General features: G+C 40.6%; 2 protein-coding genes across 4 annotated transcripts in view; one reads left to right on the top strand and one right to left on the bottom strand.

The window, feature by feature from the left end:
* SLC25A39 (solute carrier family 25 member 39) overlaps positions 1-16,375 on the top strand; it is a 28,343-nt gene extending 11,968 nt beyond the window's left edge. The window contains exons 2-12 of one of the 3 annotated variants that reach the window (XM_042473013.1): positions 621-726; positions 922-981; positions 1,783-1,827; positions 5,514-5,623; positions 6,681-6,748; positions 8,118-8,242; positions 9,755-9,928; positions 10,566-10,675; positions 13,049-13,130; positions 14,566-14,646; positions 15,155-16,375. In XM_042473013.1, coding sequence (XP_042328947.1) covers positions 633-726; positions 922-981; positions 1,783-1,827; positions 5,514-5,623; positions 6,681-6,748; positions 8,118-8,242; positions 9,755-9,928; positions 10,566-10,675; positions 13,049-13,130; positions 14,566-14,646; positions 15,155-15,273 — 1,068 coding nt within the window. In that variant the 5' untranslated portion in view covers positions 621-632 and the 3' untranslated portion in view covers positions 15,274-16,375. The remainder of the gene's footprint in view (positions 1-620; positions 727-921; positions 982-1,782; positions 1,828-5,513; positions 5,624-6,680; positions 6,749-8,117; positions 8,243-9,754; positions 9,929-10,565; positions 10,676-13,048; positions 13,131-14,565; positions 14,647-15,154) is intronic. The other 2 variants (XM_042473012.1, XM_042473014.1) reach the window with 2 other exon arrangements.
* Positions 16,376-17,485: 1,110 nt separating this feature from the next.
* Positions 17,486-19,745, bottom strand: part of RUNDC3A (RUN domain containing 3A) — a 26,204-nt gene continuing 23,944 nt past the window's right edge. Inside the window, 1 exon segment of the mRNA XM_042473015.1 lies at positions 17,486-18,753. Coding sequence (XP_042328949.1) covers positions 18,611-18,753 — 143 coding nt within the window. The 3' untranslated portion in view covers positions 17,486-18,610.

Raw genomic sequence — 19,745 nt, 5'->3', positions numbered from 1 at the left:
ATAAATGCTCTCTGCTTGCCTCTCTATTTTTTGTTTTTATTTTGCAGACTGTTTTGTGCACATTGCACATTTGCATAATAAAGGACTGCAAAGGGAAAAGGCTGAGCACAATAATCTGTGCTCTTAACAGATTTTTCTGGGTGAATGAATGCAGTGTAATTTTTCATGGCTGTCTCTTTTGGGTCTGGTATGGAGAAGCTTGTTGAACAAGCAGTCAGCTTTGAAATACAGTGCTGGAGTTAGGGGCACAGGGAAGTGGAAAAAACAAAAATAAGAACCACCATTTTTTTTTAATGTAAGAGAATACCTAGGAATTTCTAGGTTCTCCAGCACACCTCTGTTATCAACATCCACCAGAAGCTGACCATAGAATCATGCTGGAGGACCTACCGGTGGCTAGAGAAGTGTTTTCTCTAGGAATCTCTTGGTCATCCAGCATGACTCTGTGGTCAGCTTCTGGCAGAGTCATGCTGGAGGACATAGAGAAAACATATTACGGTAATCAAATCTACAAATCTGACTGTATTACCTCTGAAAGCATTACCCCTGAAATGACATGTTGATTGACTGAAGGCGCTAATGCCAGTAACTGTGCAAGGCTCTAACTTTGTATTTTACAGGTGAACTGCATAATGGCTGAGAATTCATCTGTAGGTAGGGTGGGCATCACCCCTGTCCAGCAGATGTTGGCATCTGGGACTGGAGCCCTCTTCACCTCTCTTTTTGGTAAGTAGCCTTCATTTGTGCTGCATTTTCTACTGGGCTCCTTGCGGGTGTATTTTAAAGCATGTATTGACCAGGGTCATATAGTCTGAACTTCTGTATGTGACTTCAGTGAGCCCATGTCTCTTTTTCCTACCCCATTCTGCCCAGTCCTCCACTGCAGAAGTTGTAACCAAATATTTTGATGTTGGTTTTCAGTCACACCATTAGATGTGGTGAAGATTCGACTACAGGCTCAAAGAACACCATTCTCTAAAGGTAAGTAAATCTTTCATTGTCCACCAGAACCAATGGAGAGGAATTGTTGCTGGTGGTTTAGGATAATTCCTCATGGGATTTGAATTTGCAGAAAGAGGAACTGTTGGTCCTGGAGCCAATAGAATCATAGAACTTAATGTAACCCTCCTCCTTAATCTGTACTGCTTCAGAATACAGATGGGAGATTGTGTGTACAAATCCTGTCTTTCCCAATAATAAAGGTATGTGTGTGTGAGAGTGTGTGTGTGGGGGTATAATAATGTCTCAGCAGACCACACTGACTTCTTTTCCTAAATTTGAAATTTCAATAGGTTCACTTGTGTGATATAACTGTGAATGATGAGGGGCTAGTTTGTACCTTTTCTGTGATATGCCATACTGTCATCTGCCATGCTGGGCAGAATTACAAAACTGTGTTACCTTGACTTTGCCTATAAAGCTTATAACTCTTTTGTTAGGGGACCTGACCACATTTTGTCAGTTTCCCTACATATATTAAACATCCATCTCTTACATTTCTCAGTGTCTTACACAGAGCAGTGCCACTAATCTCTTAGGAGCCCTTCCTTGGTTGAAATATCTAACCTTTCACCTGGAACTGGCTGCTCATTTTCAAGCACATTGCCATAAGGCATAGGTCTAGAAAATGGCGGTTTAGAAGCAACAACATTAACCAAATGAGAAATCAGTCATCTGTCATGTGCTTTTTTTGCAACACAGCTGAAGGGCTGGTTCCTACCCTTTCCCCCGACAAAGGTCTTCATGTCTCCATAGCTGTTTCTTGTCCCTCTTGTCTTTCAGTGTTGTCAGTAAAGTCAATACCTTGGAGCATTCACCAACCCAAATGTGAGTATTTTAGGTGCTTTCCCATCTAAGCCGCTAGTACCAGCTTTATATGGGTGCAGCTCTGACCTCTTTACTACTCACACTCCAAAAGAGAGTGCTATAGATTCTTTCTCCCTCTTCCCCCATTTTTACTGTAGAGAAATTGTTCATATTCCTCCTTCCTTGAACAATTTAGTGTTTGTGCACCTGTAAAAGGCTGGTATATGGTGTACTGGCTAAGACTGAGTTACAGTTAGTAAGTTGAATTAGTCATTGAGCAGCCTTGGACAAATTATTTCACCCATTTCAGTTATGGGGATAATTCTGACCTATATCAGAATTATTGTAACAATCTCCATGAGCAAAGATTCTCTGAAAAGAGTTATAAGTTGCCTGTTTACTAAAATAAAAACAATCCATATCTGATTCTGGTGATTCTGTTATATTATATTGGCTAAAAGCAAGGGGTCTGGTTTATACAAGTCACTTTTACCAATGTAATTTCAGATCAGATTACATATAAACAATTAAACAAGTCAGTCTGTGCCCTCAGGTTTAGCTACCTAAAAGAGACAGCACAGAAGGAAAAGATACTGGGAGGAATAAGGAAAACATCAAACTCAAGCACTAGTTCTAAGTTATGAAGTTTAGCATTTGGTAATTCAACAGTTTACAGAGCTGGATCTAAGCTAATTGAAGGACTGCTGCTCTTTCCCTCCCTTGCAACCTCAACAATAGTAATTGGAGGAGCAGCGGTTCTCTTCTGTAGATGGATCTAAGCATGATGGAGTGTGATGACCTTCTGCTTTCTTTTCCTCTGAGGGCCTCTTCAATTTCAGTTGCTTGGGATAGGGATTTCTGCATCTAGAGACTAGCTCTCTGGTTCTAACATAAGTGTTTCATTATGTTAGAGAACAGCATTCTCCTGTATATGGCCTCTTCCATATTTAAGGTCTGTGGCAATCCTTCACCTTGGAGTTTTCCCTGGACTTGAGATGCATGTATTGGGGTGGTGTGTACTCTGCATGCAGTTTACCCTGCCCCAGTTTAAATTCTCTGATGAGTTATGCAAGATACTTTCAAACATGTTTGATTTTGGAAAATTCTACTTCGCAATGTGGCTCTCTAGATCTGAACTCTTTTTTTATTTGCCCCTTTTTCACCAACATGGAATGAGACAACATAAAAGAGACAGAAACATTTTGATTTTCCTCTATAGCCATGCAAGCTACAATTCTTTATTTTAAAAAAAAATGGCACTGAGCATCTCTGGATGCTGAGCTGAACATCAGGTAGCATAGAATACACTGCATGTAGTATGGATGGGTAGAAGATTATTCCCATGGTCTAATTCTAGTGTTTTGTGTGTTTTCTCCATGTTACTCCTTCCCTTCTTTTATATGTATTTTGATTTTCCTTATACTTATTTGAAACCCATCTAACCTGTGTTCTAAATAATAGGGAACAGGTACATGTTGGGTGTGGTGTTTGTGATGTTGCCTTTGGGGAATTAGATGGTTAGGGTATGGTATACAACATACTGTGTCTGGAGCATAAAAAGGCTTGTTTGGACATAGCTCTCTCTTTTTAAAAAGTATTATTCCCTTCCCTTTTCCCACAATCAGGATTCAAGGTGGATTACCAGTAAAACCAGATACAACATAGATAAAATGTATAAATTATAGACTTTCAATAGCATTGGCAACAGCTTAAAAGTACAAATAAAAGCAGTAAAAAAAAAGTACAACATCTTATTAAAGCCTTTTCTTTAAAAATAGTTCAAAAGGCCAGCTTGATTTTTTTTTAAAGAAGGTTTGCCTGCATTTAGAAGGACAACAAGAAGGGAGGCATTCTTTTTTAAATAACTCCAATGCCTAAGAGTAGCCACCAAAAAGGTCCTCTCTTGTGTTCCTGCCAGACATGTCTCTGCAGTTGGTGAGGTTGAAAGAAGGGGTTTTCCTGAACATTTCGTAGAAAATATGGTCCTTCAGATAAGGCTAGACTCATCTGGTATAGGGCTTTATACATCATAATTGCTACTTTGAATTGTGCAATAAATAAACAGGTAGCTGGTGGATCTGTTGTAAGAAGGAAGTTACATGCTTCCTATAATCAATCTGGTTGCATCTCTTCATATGACCTTATGTTTCTGAACACTGTTCAAGGCAGCCTCTCACAGAGTGCATTGCTTTAATCCAAACAGAATGTAATTAAGAAATGTTTAACTACATAATCTGACATCTTTAGTGTTGTTGGCACACTGGTTCTAATTGTGAGAACAAGCTCCTAGCCATTGCAGAAACTTGGGTATCCAGGTTCAAGGATGACTCCAGGACCTGAAATGTGTATGGGGGGCAGGGTATAACTCAATTCAGAACAGAATCCCTATTCCCCGACCATCTTTTCAGATGATTGGGATCATTGCATTGTCTGAATTAATCTTCAATTTGTTGACCCTCATCCAATGTATTGCTGTTACCAGGTTTAGAACCAAAACCACTGGCATCCTAGCAGCTCCAAAGCACTAGGCTGGCACCTCTCAACGAATAAGCATTCTGCTCTGCTGTCTTTCTATTTGTATTCCTAATATTTTATATTTTTGTAATACAATTGTACCACCAGACCTAACATAATCTATAGATTTGAGCCTAACTACCTTGGGGGTCATAACTTCAAGAGTAACCAAGATCTCTGTGGGAGGCATAATATATTCCAGTTGTCAGGGAAAAAATAGGGAGTGGATATTGTTTTAAGGAAGCACAGGTTGTCCCATTTGAAAAAAGCAAGTGGGTAGACTTTTGTTTATTATTATTATTTTTAAAATGCTGTGTGTTCTGGATGCAAAGTTTGGTCTTTATATTTTTCTGTTAATTTATTTTTCTCTTTAATTTCTTAAGAGAGAAAATATGCACACTGGTGGTAGGCTTTTTGTCAGGGCAGGTCATTTTTATTGCCATATTGCAAATGAAACTGAGAGAGCATTTTGCTTTGAACCATGCAATAGCTATGGCTCATCTGAATCTGAAGCTATCTCAGACCCAGCAATCTGTGTTTGTAGAAGGAGCACACCTGGAGCCCTAGGCTCTGACCATCAGAAATCATGTTTGCCTTGTACTTTTTTCTCTTCTTCGTGTTTGAGAGAGTATCAGCCGCTAGCTACATGCACTGACACTTATTCTTTCAGTCATGAAGGCTAGAAACCAGGAAGATGAATTCCCACACAGTCAAATTCTATTTTGAGAATCAAATTCTTGTGTGCCTCCTATTGAGGTATATGGGATTTACACAACCATAAATCTGGGAAGCATAGTATATGGAGTGTGTCTGAACACATGTACAGTGGGCCCTTGGTATCTGTTGGGATTTGGTTCCAGTGTTCCCCATGGATACCAAAACTCATGGATGCACAAATCTCATTATGTATAATGGCATAGTAGAATGATGTCCCTTATATAAAATGGCAATGTCAAGATTTGCTTTTTGAATTTATTATTATTGTTATTGTTACTACTACTAGTAGTAGTAGTATTTTCAAGCTGTGGATGGTTGAATCCACAGATGCAATATCCGTGGATATGGAGGGCGGACTGTATATGAGAGTGGGTGACTCAAATGAGGAGAAAGTAATCAAGCAAGAACATTTGATGCTGTAAATTCCCCTCTTCCCTGAGCACTATTCTTTCTCTCTCTCTCTTCCCTTTCCACAGGGAAATGCTTTCTTTACTGCAATGGCTTGATGGATCACCTATATGTCTGCCAGAATGGCAATGGCTGCACTGCCTGGTATAAGAGCCCTACTCGCTTCACAGGCACCTTGGTAAGGACCTATCCGACAACAGACTGAGCCATCTCAGTCCTTGCAGTTTCATTGTCAGATTGAGTTAGCTGTGCAAAGCAGTGTGTTCACCTGGGTGGAAATGTGGTAGTGTCAGTGCTTTGTACATAACTTTTTTTGTGGGGGCTGGGACTGTAGTCCACTGGCCACCATTGCTGGCTATGCTGGCTGGAGGGTTCTGGAAGCTGTAAAAAAATAGCAATTTTTCTATGTAAGATCATAAGCTTTTGGGCATCTCCCCTTTTAAAGTAGAGTGACTGTAATCTTTGATGGGCCTCCAGATGGCTTGCTTTGAATTTGTTACACACATTTGTGTGTACTGCCTAGCTTAGTTCAGTTAAAAACAGCTTAAAATCAAGCTAAACAGCCTTGTAAGTAAGCTTGCACAGGTTGTTAGCTGATAAGAGAGTAGTTACCTATGGCTACATATTTGGAGGAAACGCTTTCTCATTCATAGAAATGAATGCAGGTAGCCTTTTACAGGCTAGAAAAAGAACAGCCTTTTGCCAAGCAGATGAGAGGAGGAGAGAACTGAGGGACAGGCTTCCCTCCTTTATCTACCCATTGGCCTACATGGAATTTCTGATTATCTATGGCTATTGAGAAAATTGCTTAATACAAGGTTGAGTTTTAATTAATTTGTAAGTTCAGAGATAGACAAAATAATAAAGTACAAGGTCTGAAGGAAAGGAAGTAATGAATGATTGTTCTAGGTCAAGCAAAAGTTGGTACAAGTGTTAATAGGAATGAGTAAGAAGACAAAATTGTATTTAAGTTTGTTAAGGTATGTAAAATTTTAATTGTTTTACGTTTGTCTGATTAAATGATGTGTTTAGGTGTTTTTATGTGTGTTTGTATGTTGGAAAGCTTAATTTAAAAAAATACAAGGTTGAGTTAAGTCCAAAAGATGTAGCAGTGTATCAGTCTCAGCACTGCCAGAGTGGGCAAGTGAAAGGGACAAATGTCTGTTCCTACACACGTCTTAGGATTTTATTTTACCTCCCCTTAACCATTCTTCTCTGTCTTTTCTTTACTCCAGGATGCTTTTGTGAAGATAATACGCTACGAGGGCATTCGATCTTTATGGAGTGGCCTGCCACCCACTTTGTGAGTCTGAGCATAATTAATATACAATTAAAATCTAGTTAAATCTCATATTATGCTGTTTCAGTTATACACAACCAAAAATGCCTCTCTAGGCATTTTCTAGGTCATTCAGCATGTTTCTATGATAAACTTCCACCAGAGGTTGACCCTACAGTTACTTTGGAGGACCTAGAAATGCCTAGAGAAATGATCTGTCTAGGAATCTCTAGGTCTTCCAGCACAACTCTGTGGTCAACTTCTGTCAGAAACATACCATAGAATCATGCCGGAGTATCTAGAAAATACCTAGAGGGGACACTTAGTCATTCATTTCAGGTAAGAAAAATAGCATTTCAGACTATATGCAAATTTTATATTGTGCAAGGAGTCCTGGAACAGATACTTCATATATTATGGAGTCTGATAGTACCTTCCTCCTCATTTCCAAATCTCAGGGCTTACAACACTGATCTTGTTTTTAAAATAGTATTACTTCTCAGTTATTCATTGTAATACAGTACTAATTCTAACCCAAATGTTTGCCCAAAGTTATCCTGTTCTGAAGTATTCCATCTTCCACTATATTTGTGAGCGTGTGTATTCATCCAGCATCAAGCAGACAGCAGAACTTAGATGTCACATTGCCCACTTTAGTCTTGTCATTGGAAAAGATCTCTTAGCTCTAATTTGGGAGTGGATTCAAAAATTAATTACACCTATCCCTTCACATTTGTGGCTTTGACTTTTGCAGATTTGATTATTTACATATTTTATTAATATGTTCTCTCTAGGAATACTTAGGACCTCCAGCACAACTCTGTGGTCAATGTCTGGCAGATGCTGACCACAGAGTTGCACTGCTAGACCTAGAGATTCCTAGAGAGGTGTTATCTCAGGTAAAAACATAGCGTTTGTGTTATTTGCGGTTTTTCCACATTCATGGGGGTCCTGTGCCCCTAACCACAGTGAATGTGGAGGGACGAGTGTAGAGTTATTTGCATTCCAAAATGAGACTGTATGGCTTTAGTTTTCGACAGTTATATTCTGCAGGATTTCAAGAATAAGCACAGTTTAGCATTGTTTTAAAGAGATATTTCCCCCCATAGTTGCTCTATTACGCAGTAGGATTTTGCTGAAGACCAAGAAATCAGAAGAGTTTTTTTTAAAGGAATAGCTCTCATTTCAACTTCATCTTTTTCTCAGCAATATTGATTGAATTGTGGCTCTGGTACTTGCCTTGTTAGGAGGTTTTGGCACTCTGTTATCAGAATTCTTGATGGATTTATTATTACATGTGGAATTCATAGTATTGTCTTAAGGTTAAGGTTTTATGTGAATACTGCCAAAATGCTTTCTTGAACCCTGGTGCTTAATGTTCACTTCTCAACAGAGTGATGGCTGTTCCTGCCACTGTGATCTACTTCACTAGTTATGATCAACTACGTGATTTCTTGCGTGCTAAGTTGGATAGCCAAGGGCGCTACATCCCACTAGTGGCTGGAGCTGTCGCTCGATGTGAGTCTCACTTTTCCTCTTGTGTTTGTAATACTCTCAGGGATTGCCTGCTTTGATGTTTCAAATGAATGCCTTTATTTTAAAACCACTAGCTTTGAAGAGTCGTTGTTAACTAAGTGCTTTGGTATTGATGTTCTGCTTATGTTTAAGGAAGAGAGCGAGTTTCTTAGAAACAGGGCCTCTGACAAATTCTTAGTGCAAATGATCAGTAACTTTGGGATTTGAGGAAGAGTGTGTACTGTATTAAACATGTACATTGTGAATGAGAGAGATACAGCTGCAAAGAGAACATATGCATAACCAGTTAGCTCTGAGTTGTGGCTCTGGTACTTGACCATTGCAGCTCCCTGTGGATTTTTTATGGGTTACATGTTTGCTGTAGCAAACAGTGACTTGTTCTGAGGACTTCGGGAATCATTGATAAGCGTTATAGAAATGTACTTACTATTGCTATAAGAAAATGGTGTAACACTCTGTCCAAAATTATGCACAGTTAGCCAGGTACCCACTTATCAAATCTTGCATTGGCTCTAATGAATTTCTTAGCCCCAATTGCTTCTTCCCTCGTCTCTAAGGGTGACAGGATAGACACGCTGGTGTAGTGAAGCAGTTTGAATTCTTGAAATTTGATATATAAATGTTTTAAAGTAAATAAAGACACCAGCAGTTACACAGATAGAGGCTGGTTTCTAGAATGGCTGGCGATTGTCTTGGTGAGGGTTTTTGTTCAGTTTTGTTTTTGCTTTGAGCTGCGATGGGGCAGCACTTCGGGGGCCTAGATTTATATTCCAGTTTTCAGAAAAAAGAGGGAATGGATCCTGTTTTAAGAAAGCACAGGTTGTTCCATTTGAAAAAAGCATGTGCGTAGACTTTTTTTTTTAAATAGTGTGTGTTCTGGATGCAAAGTTTGGTCTTTATATTTTGCTGTTAATTTAATTTTCTCTTTAATTTCTTAAAGGGAAATTTCTTAAAATTTCTTTAATTTCTTAAAGGGAAAAATAAGCACTCTGGTGGTAGACTTTTAGTCAGGGAAGGTCATTTTTATTGCTATGTTGCAAATGAAACTGAGAGAGCATTTTGCTGTCAGACCTAGCAATCTCCATTTGTAGGAGGAGCTACCTGGAGCCCTAAGCCCTGACCATCAGAAATAAATACATGTTTGCCATGTACTTCTTTCTCATCTTGAGAGAGCATCAGAAACTAAGAAGATGAATTCTCAAGCCATCAAATCTATTTTGAGAATAAAATTCTTTTGTGCCTCCTGTTTATTAGTATCCTTTGGGATCTTGTTCACCAATTGGGAGATAGAATACTGAGTTAGATAGACTTTAGGTCATGCCTTCTGTGGGGCATCCCATTTGTTACGATGCAAAAGAACCCCACCTTGGTTTATATTCCAGTTACATTGTAATCAAAACCTACTTCACTGTGTTCCGTGCATTTATATTCCAGTTGGTGTCTGAGCTTGGAGGTAATTTAAAGTTTGGTTTCAGCTGCCATTCTCTTCCTTAGTGGGTGCAGTAACTGTTATCAGCCCCTTGGAACTCATCCGAACGAAGATGCAGTCCCGCCAGCTGAGCTATCATGAGCTACGTGTCTGCATCCAATCTGCTGTGGCCCAGGATGGATGGCTGTCCCTCTGGAGGGGATGGGGACCTACAGTGTTGCGCGATGTTCCCTTCTCAGGTATGAAATGGATGAGGAAAAGGGATTTAGAATTACTAGTAGTAATGGGAAGGGTATAAGGGATTTGGAATGAATGATATACAGTATCTAGATAGGAGCAAAAGATACTTACAGGTGATCATCTGTTCTCAGGATACCCAGGAATGAGAGCCTGGTGGTTCCTTTCATGCCCCAAAGGGCTTCTTTTGGAACAAAGCAATTTTATCGGATTATTGAGTACAGTGTGTCATCTATTAAGAACAATAGGACATCAGTAGTACACTTGGTCTGTGACTGTTGTGGCATTTCTTCCTTTGATGTTCCTGAATGTGGATTGGAGGAACATCTGTGGCACTATTATCACTTGGAGGTTGATACCTTCCTCAGTCATGCCCAGGTGGTGTAGGCCTCAAGACTGTTCCACTCCTATTTGGGCAATGACAGGAATTTCTGCCTTCTATAGTAATGTGCAGATTAAGTAAATCAAAAGCCTTTTGATCTGTTTAGAGTGTTATCCATAGAGATCCTGAATGGGAGAGCGATAAGCCTTGCAAATCAGCACATTTCCCTCATTATCAAATGGAAGTATAGTACAGTAAGTGCCTGATGTCTGTAATTCACCTTCCACACTTTTCTGACTTTGCTTATTTCTTCACAGCTTTGTACTGGTATAACTATGAGCTGGTAAAAGATTGGCTCTATAGCCAATTCCATCTTGACAAGGCCACCCTCATGGTCAGCTTTGTGGCTGGTGCCATTTCGGGGACGGTGAGTGGCAGAGCTTCGCAGAGTATTCAGAGGGACTTAAGAGATTGCCTAAGCAGTGGGATTCAGAGGGAAAGGGCTTAAATGACCAGGTTCCCTAACTGTGACCCAAGGAACCTTGCTCATCAGTTTTTGAAGCAAGGAAAATTGAAATACGATGCTCATCTTATTTTATTTGTCCACATTGATCAGCAGAAATAGAGTTACCTTAGGCTTCATTGTAAAATACAGATTTGGTCTCAGTGCTTGGTGAATTTTATATAAGCAGCACTTGCAAGATCTGATCAGTTTTGCAAAATTAAACAATACATATATAGTTCCTTTTTAAATAAATAATTAAATAGTTTTTTCCATTGTTAATATAAGACAAACAATTTTCCTTTTCTGAGGATGGGGTTAATTTATGTAGATTCTGAATAGTGGTACTGTAGCAGTGGAGGAGGGCTTTGTGAGCGAGTGATTTCCTTACAGATAATGGCACTATTTCATCCTCTGCTATTTAGATTCTATCCCTTGGACTTGCATCATGTGTTGCAGAAACTATTTTGAAGCCCTATAAATGCTTGACTTCATTGTTTCTCCTTTAAAGTATCCTTCCTTATTGCCTAGACTGTTAGAGTACCTGTCTGTCATGATAGCCCAGTTATCCTAAGGGTCAACCCCTTTCTTGTACCTAAAACAAATTCAATATTCTATAGATGCCAGGAGATCGTGTCCCCTTCATTTCATGGCACTAATGGACATTTGTTGTTTAAGTGTACAGATAGCTTGAAAAAGACAGCCATGGTGTCGTTGTGCCCAGCCACATGGGTAGGAATGTTTCTAAGCCCACCATTTGCACATTGTAAACCAAGGAAGTGCAAAAGACTGCTGGTTCCTTTATGGTTCATAGTTTATCCTCAAATAGACTTGTCATTTCTTTGATAATTTGTAATACAAATCACCCTCTAGATTAGGACTTTTTAGAGTGGTTTCTTGGTTTCATCATTTGCAAAAAATTGTAAGACAGTTTCCCTTGCATGGAAGTGACATTCAGAAGGGTACTTCAGAAAGTTCTCTTCTTAGCTGGAGCTGTGAGAGGACTCTCTAACAAATATTGAGCTGCTGGCATGCATCACACTCTTGATGTGATGGAAGGAGATATGCAGGAACAGAGCGTTTCTCCACACTGGTGTATAGAGGCTGTCAACCACCACCAAGCATATCCTTGCTTTACCCTTGCTGCTTACAAATAAGTTTGGACTGGTCAGCAAACTCTTCTGCTTTAGATAGGAATGGCTCAGATCCTGGGATAGCCATCTGTCATATCTTCTCCTCCCTCCCTCCCATTGGGATTATTTGCTGTTTTTGATCAAGTTTGGAAGTTTTTACAGCAGTGATACAACCTTTTTGGTGTATCGGCTTTATAATGTTACAGAATTAAATGGGTTTGACTTCCACTTACTTAATTGCATAAACTCTTCCTCTAGGTCAACTGTGGAAGGCTAGGGGGCCACATTGGCCCACTAGGAGACCTTGGAGGACTGTACCCGCTCCTCTGCACTGACTTCTGCAAAAAAAGGGGAGAGGGTCCTACACAGATGCTCTCTCAGGGGCATAGGGACATTTTCACTATATTTTTAAGGCTTCCTGGGCCATTCTGCACCAAGCTGAGGCCATTTTTGTTAACAGGTAGTTAGTGGAAGTCACTTTCTATTCACTTCCTGTTTCAAAAGGCTTCTCTGGGCTTAAATTGGGTGGACGGGGGGAAACATGATGCAAATGCTCCATATACCTCCTAGGGGACATTTTTGGGCAAAAAAATTGGGAGGAGGGTTTCACAAATTTTTTTTTCTCCATAGATTCCAACTATCTACGGCTTGAAATTGTTTTTAAAATATATAAATTCCAAAAAGCAAACCTTGATATGGCCACTTTTTAAAAGGGATACAGTTTTACTATTCCATTGTACTTAATGGGACTGGAGCATCCATGAATTTTGGTATCCTTAGGGGGTCCTGGAACCAAGCCCTAGTGGATACCAAGGGGCGACTGTAATTTTAAAAAAAAACTCTCTGGAGGGACAGGGGAGCTTCCAAAATGCCCTTCATGCCCTCCCCCAGGACATTTTGGAGCAAAAAATGTTTTGTGATCCCTTTAGGCCACAAAAATAGCCTGGGTGTTATATGTGGCCAGAGGACCACACTTTGTCCACCCCTGCTCTAGGGTGAGTGGGATTAACCCCTGCCGCCAATGAGAAGCCACAGTCTTGGGAATTATGATTAATTTGCTCAGATAAAAGAAACTGTAAAAGAAAACTCTTCCATTAACAAATGTATCCAGGTGTCTTCTGCTGCCGCTGATGACAACTGACAGATGGTCTTTCTTATCATCCAGGTGGCTGCTATCCTGACATTGCCCTTTGATGTTGTGAAGACCCAGCGGCAAATTGAGCTGGGGGACATGGAAACCCTTCAAGGTAAGAGGCTGCGAAATACAGGAGTGAGAGGGCTGCTGATGTAAGCCTGGCTAGAGGTCAGTAGCAATCTTAAAGTTGCGAGCATTGGAGTAAGCTGTCCACAGAAACTAGTGCTGAAAAGTAATGGAGTACGAAAGACAAAAGCAAAGGAAATAGGATGAAGGACCTTAGTCAGAAGGGAACAGTGCATTCCATGTTTATTGGCAGGGACAAATTTATTTATTTATTGGTCTAGTCCTGGACAAAAGCATTGATTGATTGATTGATTGATTGATTGGCTTTATATCCTGCCTTTCTCCCAAAATAGGATTCATTTTGGTATAGGACTCCCAGACTCATGAAATAGAATAAGAGTCAATTGGATTGTGGTGGTTTGCGTATTGGACTATAACTTTGGAGACCAGGGTTCAAATCTTGGCTTGGCATGTAAACTGACTGGATGACCTTGGGCAAATCACACTCTCTCAGCCTCAGAGGATGGCAATGACACCCCACCTCTGAAGAAACTTGGCAAGAAATCTCCATGATAGGTTCTTCTGAAGGTCGCTATAAAGTTGGAAACGTCATGAAGGCACACAACAATCATAGTGCAAGATAATATAGTTGAGCTGCTTCCTAGTTTTCCTTGGCTAGGTGAGTGGTCAGGGAGTAGTGCTTATGGACTAGAAGGTACAGTTTCTCATTCCACAGAGACAGATGCCTGATGTCAGCTCCGTTTTTTAGATTTTAAAGTTTGGCTTAGGTACAGACTATCTGAAAGACTATCTCTCTATATGAACCTGCCTGTTTTAAGATGCATAGGGAGGGGCTTGCTTTCACTCCCACCACCATTGTAGCCTCATTTGGTGAGGAGTCAAGGGAGAGCCTTCTCAACGGTTACTTGCACCCCCTGGCATTCAGTTCTATGGGAGGTTAGGTTAACCTGCTTTCCTAGAAGACAAAGACCTTTTTGTTCAAGCAGGCTTTTAATGTGTAAGTGCTTACAGAGAGGCTTCTTATGGGGTGTGTGCTTTATTTTTATTTATTTTACTTTTGTATACTTTTAAAATGATTTTATACTGTTTTAGCCTATTGTTTTAATGTGATGGTATTTAATTAGGTATAACATTTTATTATTAGGTTTAGGTTTTAACTTCTTCTTTTTGTGAGTACTTTGGGGCTTACTGCAGCACTAAAACAGCATATAAATAAATAAGCTTTAAATTTTAAATGGCTTTATTTATTTTTATTTATTGATTTATAGTCTGTCTTTTCTTTACAGAGGACCCGAGGTGGCATATAACAAACTAAAAGTTTTTAACTAAATATTTTTTTCTGAAGAATTTTAACTGAATTGTTGCATTTATTTTTGCTAGTTCTTGAATTTTTTGTCACTTCACTTCAAATATGAGTGAAACAGAATTAGTGACTTGTTGCTTTTTCTTTCCCTGCTCAGTTAGCACTCCGAAATCCTCGTCTACGTGGCTGCTTATGCAGAAAATTCGGGCAGAATGTGGCACTCGAGGACTCTTTGCAGGTGACTTGCTTTACTGCTATCCAGAGTTTTCCTTGATGCTGTGTGACCATGCTATTGTGGAATAGTAATAAGGACAGAATTTGACTAAAACCAAAGATTTCTAAAACCCAAATTTTCAACTGTAAACTCTATAGGCGGGCACATTCTTCTTTTTCAGTTTCATCTTCCTTTAACATCAAGTTGTTGTCAGAAAATGGTGGGATTTCTTTTTTCCCCCTCTTTGTTTGTGGCATCCAATGATGTGGTTTGGGTTAGTCAGATGTTCTCAGACAGTAGTATTTGAACTAAATTCAAAAGAAGGCCAAACTGTTACTTGCTCAGCCTTGGTCTTCCTGGCCATAGCTTGACTCCCTGCATTCTAGAAAGGCATTGTGGGAGTGAAGACTGTGAGTTCTCCCACTCCTTGCCCCCTTCAGCTGAGGCACCAGCTAAGACAGCATGATTTAACGTGTTTGTTCTCTCTTTCTTCCCTCCCTTCTATCACTTCCCCTCCTAAAATCTCCTATAGGTTTCCTGCCTCGTGTCATCAAAGTGGCTCCAGCCTGTGCCATTATGATCAGCACATATGAATTTGGCAAGACTTTCTTCCAGAAAATGAATCAGGAGCGGCAACTCAGCAGCCTGTGAAGTCCTTGAAAAGAGCCTCAATTGGCATCCTCCAGATGGACCAAAGCCATGCTGATGGCAGGAGTGTGCAGGTTTGAACAGAGACAAGGAGAGGAAACAAGAGCATTTGAATATGAGGCACTAGAAAAGAAGGATCCAGCACTGAATTCTGTCAGTCAAGAAACATTTTGCTCACTTTTCTTGTAGGATATCTCATGATGGACAAATTCCGGGTGCCTTCTAGTTAGGTTTTGCTCTACCACCTTCCGCCTTCACCCTCATCTTGGAACCACAGAAAAGTCTTGCTGTTGGGATACTGCCGCTTTGGGGCCTATTCTGTATCTGTAGAGCTGGGGTTCCAGCCAGCATCCTCCACCTTGCCCCCAAAACAAGAGATTCAGCTGCCTGCAAGATGCTTAACAGAATGTGGCTCCCCCCACTAGCCAGCTGCAGAAGGAGGTGAAAGGGAAAAGAGATAGAAGCAAACTAGCTTTGGCATTCCAAAATGAGATCTTTCCGCTACAACAAATTCTTCACACATCTCCTCTTGCTGCCTTTTTGCGGGCGTCCAAAGAATTTAAAAAAATTGTATACAGAGACAGACCTTTCCATCCCTGCCTTAATTTTAAAATTGTCTGTTGGCCTGCATGCCTGCTGTTCCCCCACATGTGCATGATGGATACTGCTGGATCAAGTTGCAACCCTACACTGGACATTTTTGGGACCCTGCACAGAAACACTGGTTTTGAAAGCTCAGGATTCACCCAACCCTTCCCTCTATGTCCCCATGGACAGCCTGAACTGTGTAACTTTTCATGCCTTAGCTGATGGGTACCATGGGGGAATTTCAACTTTCTCTTCCACCCCCTTCCAGAACATCTGCTATATGAAAGCAGGGACTGATATCTTAAGCAGACTGAAGTTTGGTTTATTGCTAGAGACTTATGTAGCATTTTTTAGCACCTAGTACTCTTACCCCTTTCTGTGCTGTTAAATTATGTGCCTGTTGGTTATGTTGTGGAAGCAGAAATGCTGAACTCTTTTGTTTCTTAAATAAAGTCTCTTTAAAAACAACAACAACAATGAAATCACCAACAGAGAAAACAGAGAATATTGGCTGTTGGTCCCTGTTTTATCTGCTCCCAGAAGATTTTAGAAACAGAATCTAGATTTTCTTTCTTTTTCTTTCCCTAAATGCTCACCAGACATCTTGTGTTGTGGCCACTTTAATTCTCGCAGTGGTCTGCTTCTGATTTTTCATCAAAATGAATCCCTGAAAATTAACATACTGCATATACTCATGTATAAGTCTAAAACTTTAGGTTAAAAAATTGACTGAAAAAACCTGAGTTGACTTATCCACGGGTCAATGTAAGTACTGTACTTTAACTCATATATACACACAGTCCTGCATGAGACCATCAGGATTTTAGGTATTTGACTAGCTCAGAATCTAGAATATTATCCAGAGAGCTCCTTTAGGCACATCTATGACTTGCTGTAATCCTAACTGCCTTAATGACTTCACTTGAAGGATAGAGCACTGCTCTGTGATTTGTTAAAATCAACCTTGGAAATTTTCCTTAGCATTAGTTATAGTTTGCATTGGTGCCTGAAGGGGTTTTGTACATAAGAAATATATCCAGCACCATAGGAGATGAGCAAAAATAGTATGATAGATCTTCAAATGCAGACCTTGATATTTAAACCTTTTGTCTCACTTTGGCTGTCGCTGCCCTATGCATCTCAAACGTTATTGAACATTATATTCCTTATTTCTGATCTTGGTATCATAGGATCGGGCATCAGGCTGAACAAAATATAAAAAGTAACTCAGAAACTGCTTGTTGAGATCCCATCTCAACCATCTTGGCCCAATCACCATTCACCCATTCCATCTGCAGTGTGTAGATAAGAGTAACTTACAGTACAGTGGTGTTCTGGAGTTAGTGCATGCGAAGAATTCTTAACAATTCAGCTACACTATACAAATATGGAATGCTGTTTTCAGCTTTGGTTTCGGAAGCATTGACAGTGTTGTAGTTGTTGCAAGGTTCTGGGATGAGAATAGCCACTGGCCCTCTCCTGATATTATGTATGTAGATCTAGTTAGAGATTAAGGAAGGGTAGAATTGTACATGATCTGTTCCAAATCTGTAATAGCTGACTGCTGTGGAAATGACGGATGATTGCAGAATTTGAAGCCAAACCTTTTGAGAAAACCCAAGCCTGAATGTGTTTGCATGAAGAAAATGGGGACAGAAAAGAAATTTCCAACAGCCTCAGCCTGCCAGCTCCTTAATCTGTTTTAATGGTTCATTAATTTAACAATCTCCCCAACAACTGGCCTATAACGGTTTTTAGAGGCCGAGTGCAAGTGGTGATCTTGTCATGTACTGAAGCATTCTCAAGACCTCTTTGGCCCCTCAAAATTGGGAGGAGGAAGTCCAGTTGTTCATTGTTTGTCACACCAGAAGGCAGGATGTATAAACTGGCTCCAGCTTCCAAGATTCACACTTCCGATCTTAGAGTAGAAAGTTCCACTGAGATAGAAACATGCAGGAGGACATGTAAGAAGTAGATTTTCTGCTAGTCTTGTAGGGCTGAGGAAGACCAAAGAGGCTTCCTGAACTTCAAAGAAAGCCAGTTCCTGGAGTTGACTAGAATCTTCTCCTTGCACCAACTTTGTTTGAAAGAGGTGCTGTGATCCACATGTGAATTGCATGAAAGAGGAAGGGAGACCGAGAGAGAGAAGATAGAAAGCAGATGCCTTCCATTGCCACAATTCTTCTCAAAAGGCCTCATCAACATGATTCCACAGAGTGCGTGAACACAGTCTTTTCCCCCATCTTACTGTTCATTATGCAATGTATTTCGACTTACCCATTTACTTTCTCTCTGGCAATATATTTCCAATTTTTTTCTCCTATCTTCCTCCCAGAGGCAGCTGCCTTTCAGCCATCTCAGTCATATATAATATGTATATATATTACATATAATACAGAATCATTTTACAAAAGTGCTTTTGGCAGGCAATCCTTCCAGCTTCCAATAAGCGGGCAGCCTTTTTTTAAAATAAAATAAAAATCCTGACCAGGGAGGAGACTGCATTTCCTGGATCCCAATTTTTCAGCATTTCCCCGATCCCAATTTAAGAAAGAGTCTGTTTATAAGAGTGTTCAGTTGAGGATGTCGGCTTGTTGCTCTTTTGCATCAGGCTAGATTAAGAGTCCGGTTGCTCTCCCCACAACTGTAAACCAAGTCAAATGGACACAATTCTCAGCTTATTTTTGCCTGCCAGATAATCTCTGCTCCCGCATAGGCATTGTGTGGTTTGCAGGGATAGCCATCTGATTTCTCAGCTGGGACTATGTGCAGGGCTGGGCTCAGTGCTGTCACTCACCAGGCACTCATTGGATTTTAGGCTGGCTAAAGACTTGCAACTAGGCAAGGAGGCCAAAGACCCACAGAGGCCCAGCATGGATGGAGTTGGGTCCTTTCCTGCAGAGAAAAATGAAGGAGAGACATACTGTAACTCTTTGAAGGAGTTTTCTGGCTGAAGCTTAGAATGTCATTAGCGCTTTTACAACATTATAAAGACTAGCGTATAACCCTAAAAGCTAGGCAACATTGTACATGCTTCAGTCCTTTCCTCCAAGTGAGGCTTAATTTGAGCCAGTGTTGAACCAAGGACTCTCACTGTCACTGCTTGTAAATGTTTCCCCTTTTAACTACAGCTCCCAGAATTTCGACTGGCCAAGTTGGTCAGAAAACTGCGGAAGTGTCATTCAAAAGCAGGGGTAGGCAACCTTTTGGAGCCGGGGGCCGGGTTGGTGTCCCCCCGACAAGTCGGGGGGCCGAAGCCGGGGGGTGGAGCTTCCACCTCCGGGGCGTGGCTGCATGCTGGGGGCGGAGCTTCTACCCTCCGGGGCGGAGCCACTCTCCGGGGCGGAGCCTCTACCAAAGCCCTGCAAGGAGGAGGAGGCGTGTGCCCGCCCTCTACTCCTCGGTGCCTTTCTGGACAAACAACCCCAATCTGCATTCCAAAACACACACAACAGCACAGTTGTGCATTTCACATGGCTTTACTTAACATGGCCTCTTGCATATTTCAGAGGCTTATTCCATAATCAAACCCCTTGGGTTTAACACTTAGCATGGTTTAACATGGCTATGCATATTGAACATGTCAAGGTGGTTTCACCGTTCTTGGACCAAGTGTACTTCTCAGAAATGTGTACTTGGTTAAGGGACTTTGGTTTTTCTTCACTGCGCATGGGTTTGTAAAAATCACAGCAATTTACACTGGCCTTGCCCCAGAGGCTTTATGATATCAATATTGCCATTAAAGAACCAAAAACACACAGAAAAGGCACTTTGGAAAGTCACACTCTCTTGGCTTCAGAAACAGTGCATGCATGCCTCTCAAGCTGACTCATATCATTATCATTATCATCATCATCATTATCACCACCACACTATCATTGTCAAAG

Source organism: Sceloporus undulatus, chromosome 6, assembly GCF_019175285.1.
Source record: "Sceloporus undulatus isolate JIND9_A2432 ecotype Alabama chromosome 6, SceUnd_v1.1, whole genome shotgun sequence".
Lineage (NCBI taxonomy): Eukaryota > Metazoa > Chordata > Lepidosauria > Squamata > Phrynosomatidae > Sceloporus > Sceloporus undulatus.
This window is presented reverse-complemented; position numbering and strand designations above follow the sequence as displayed.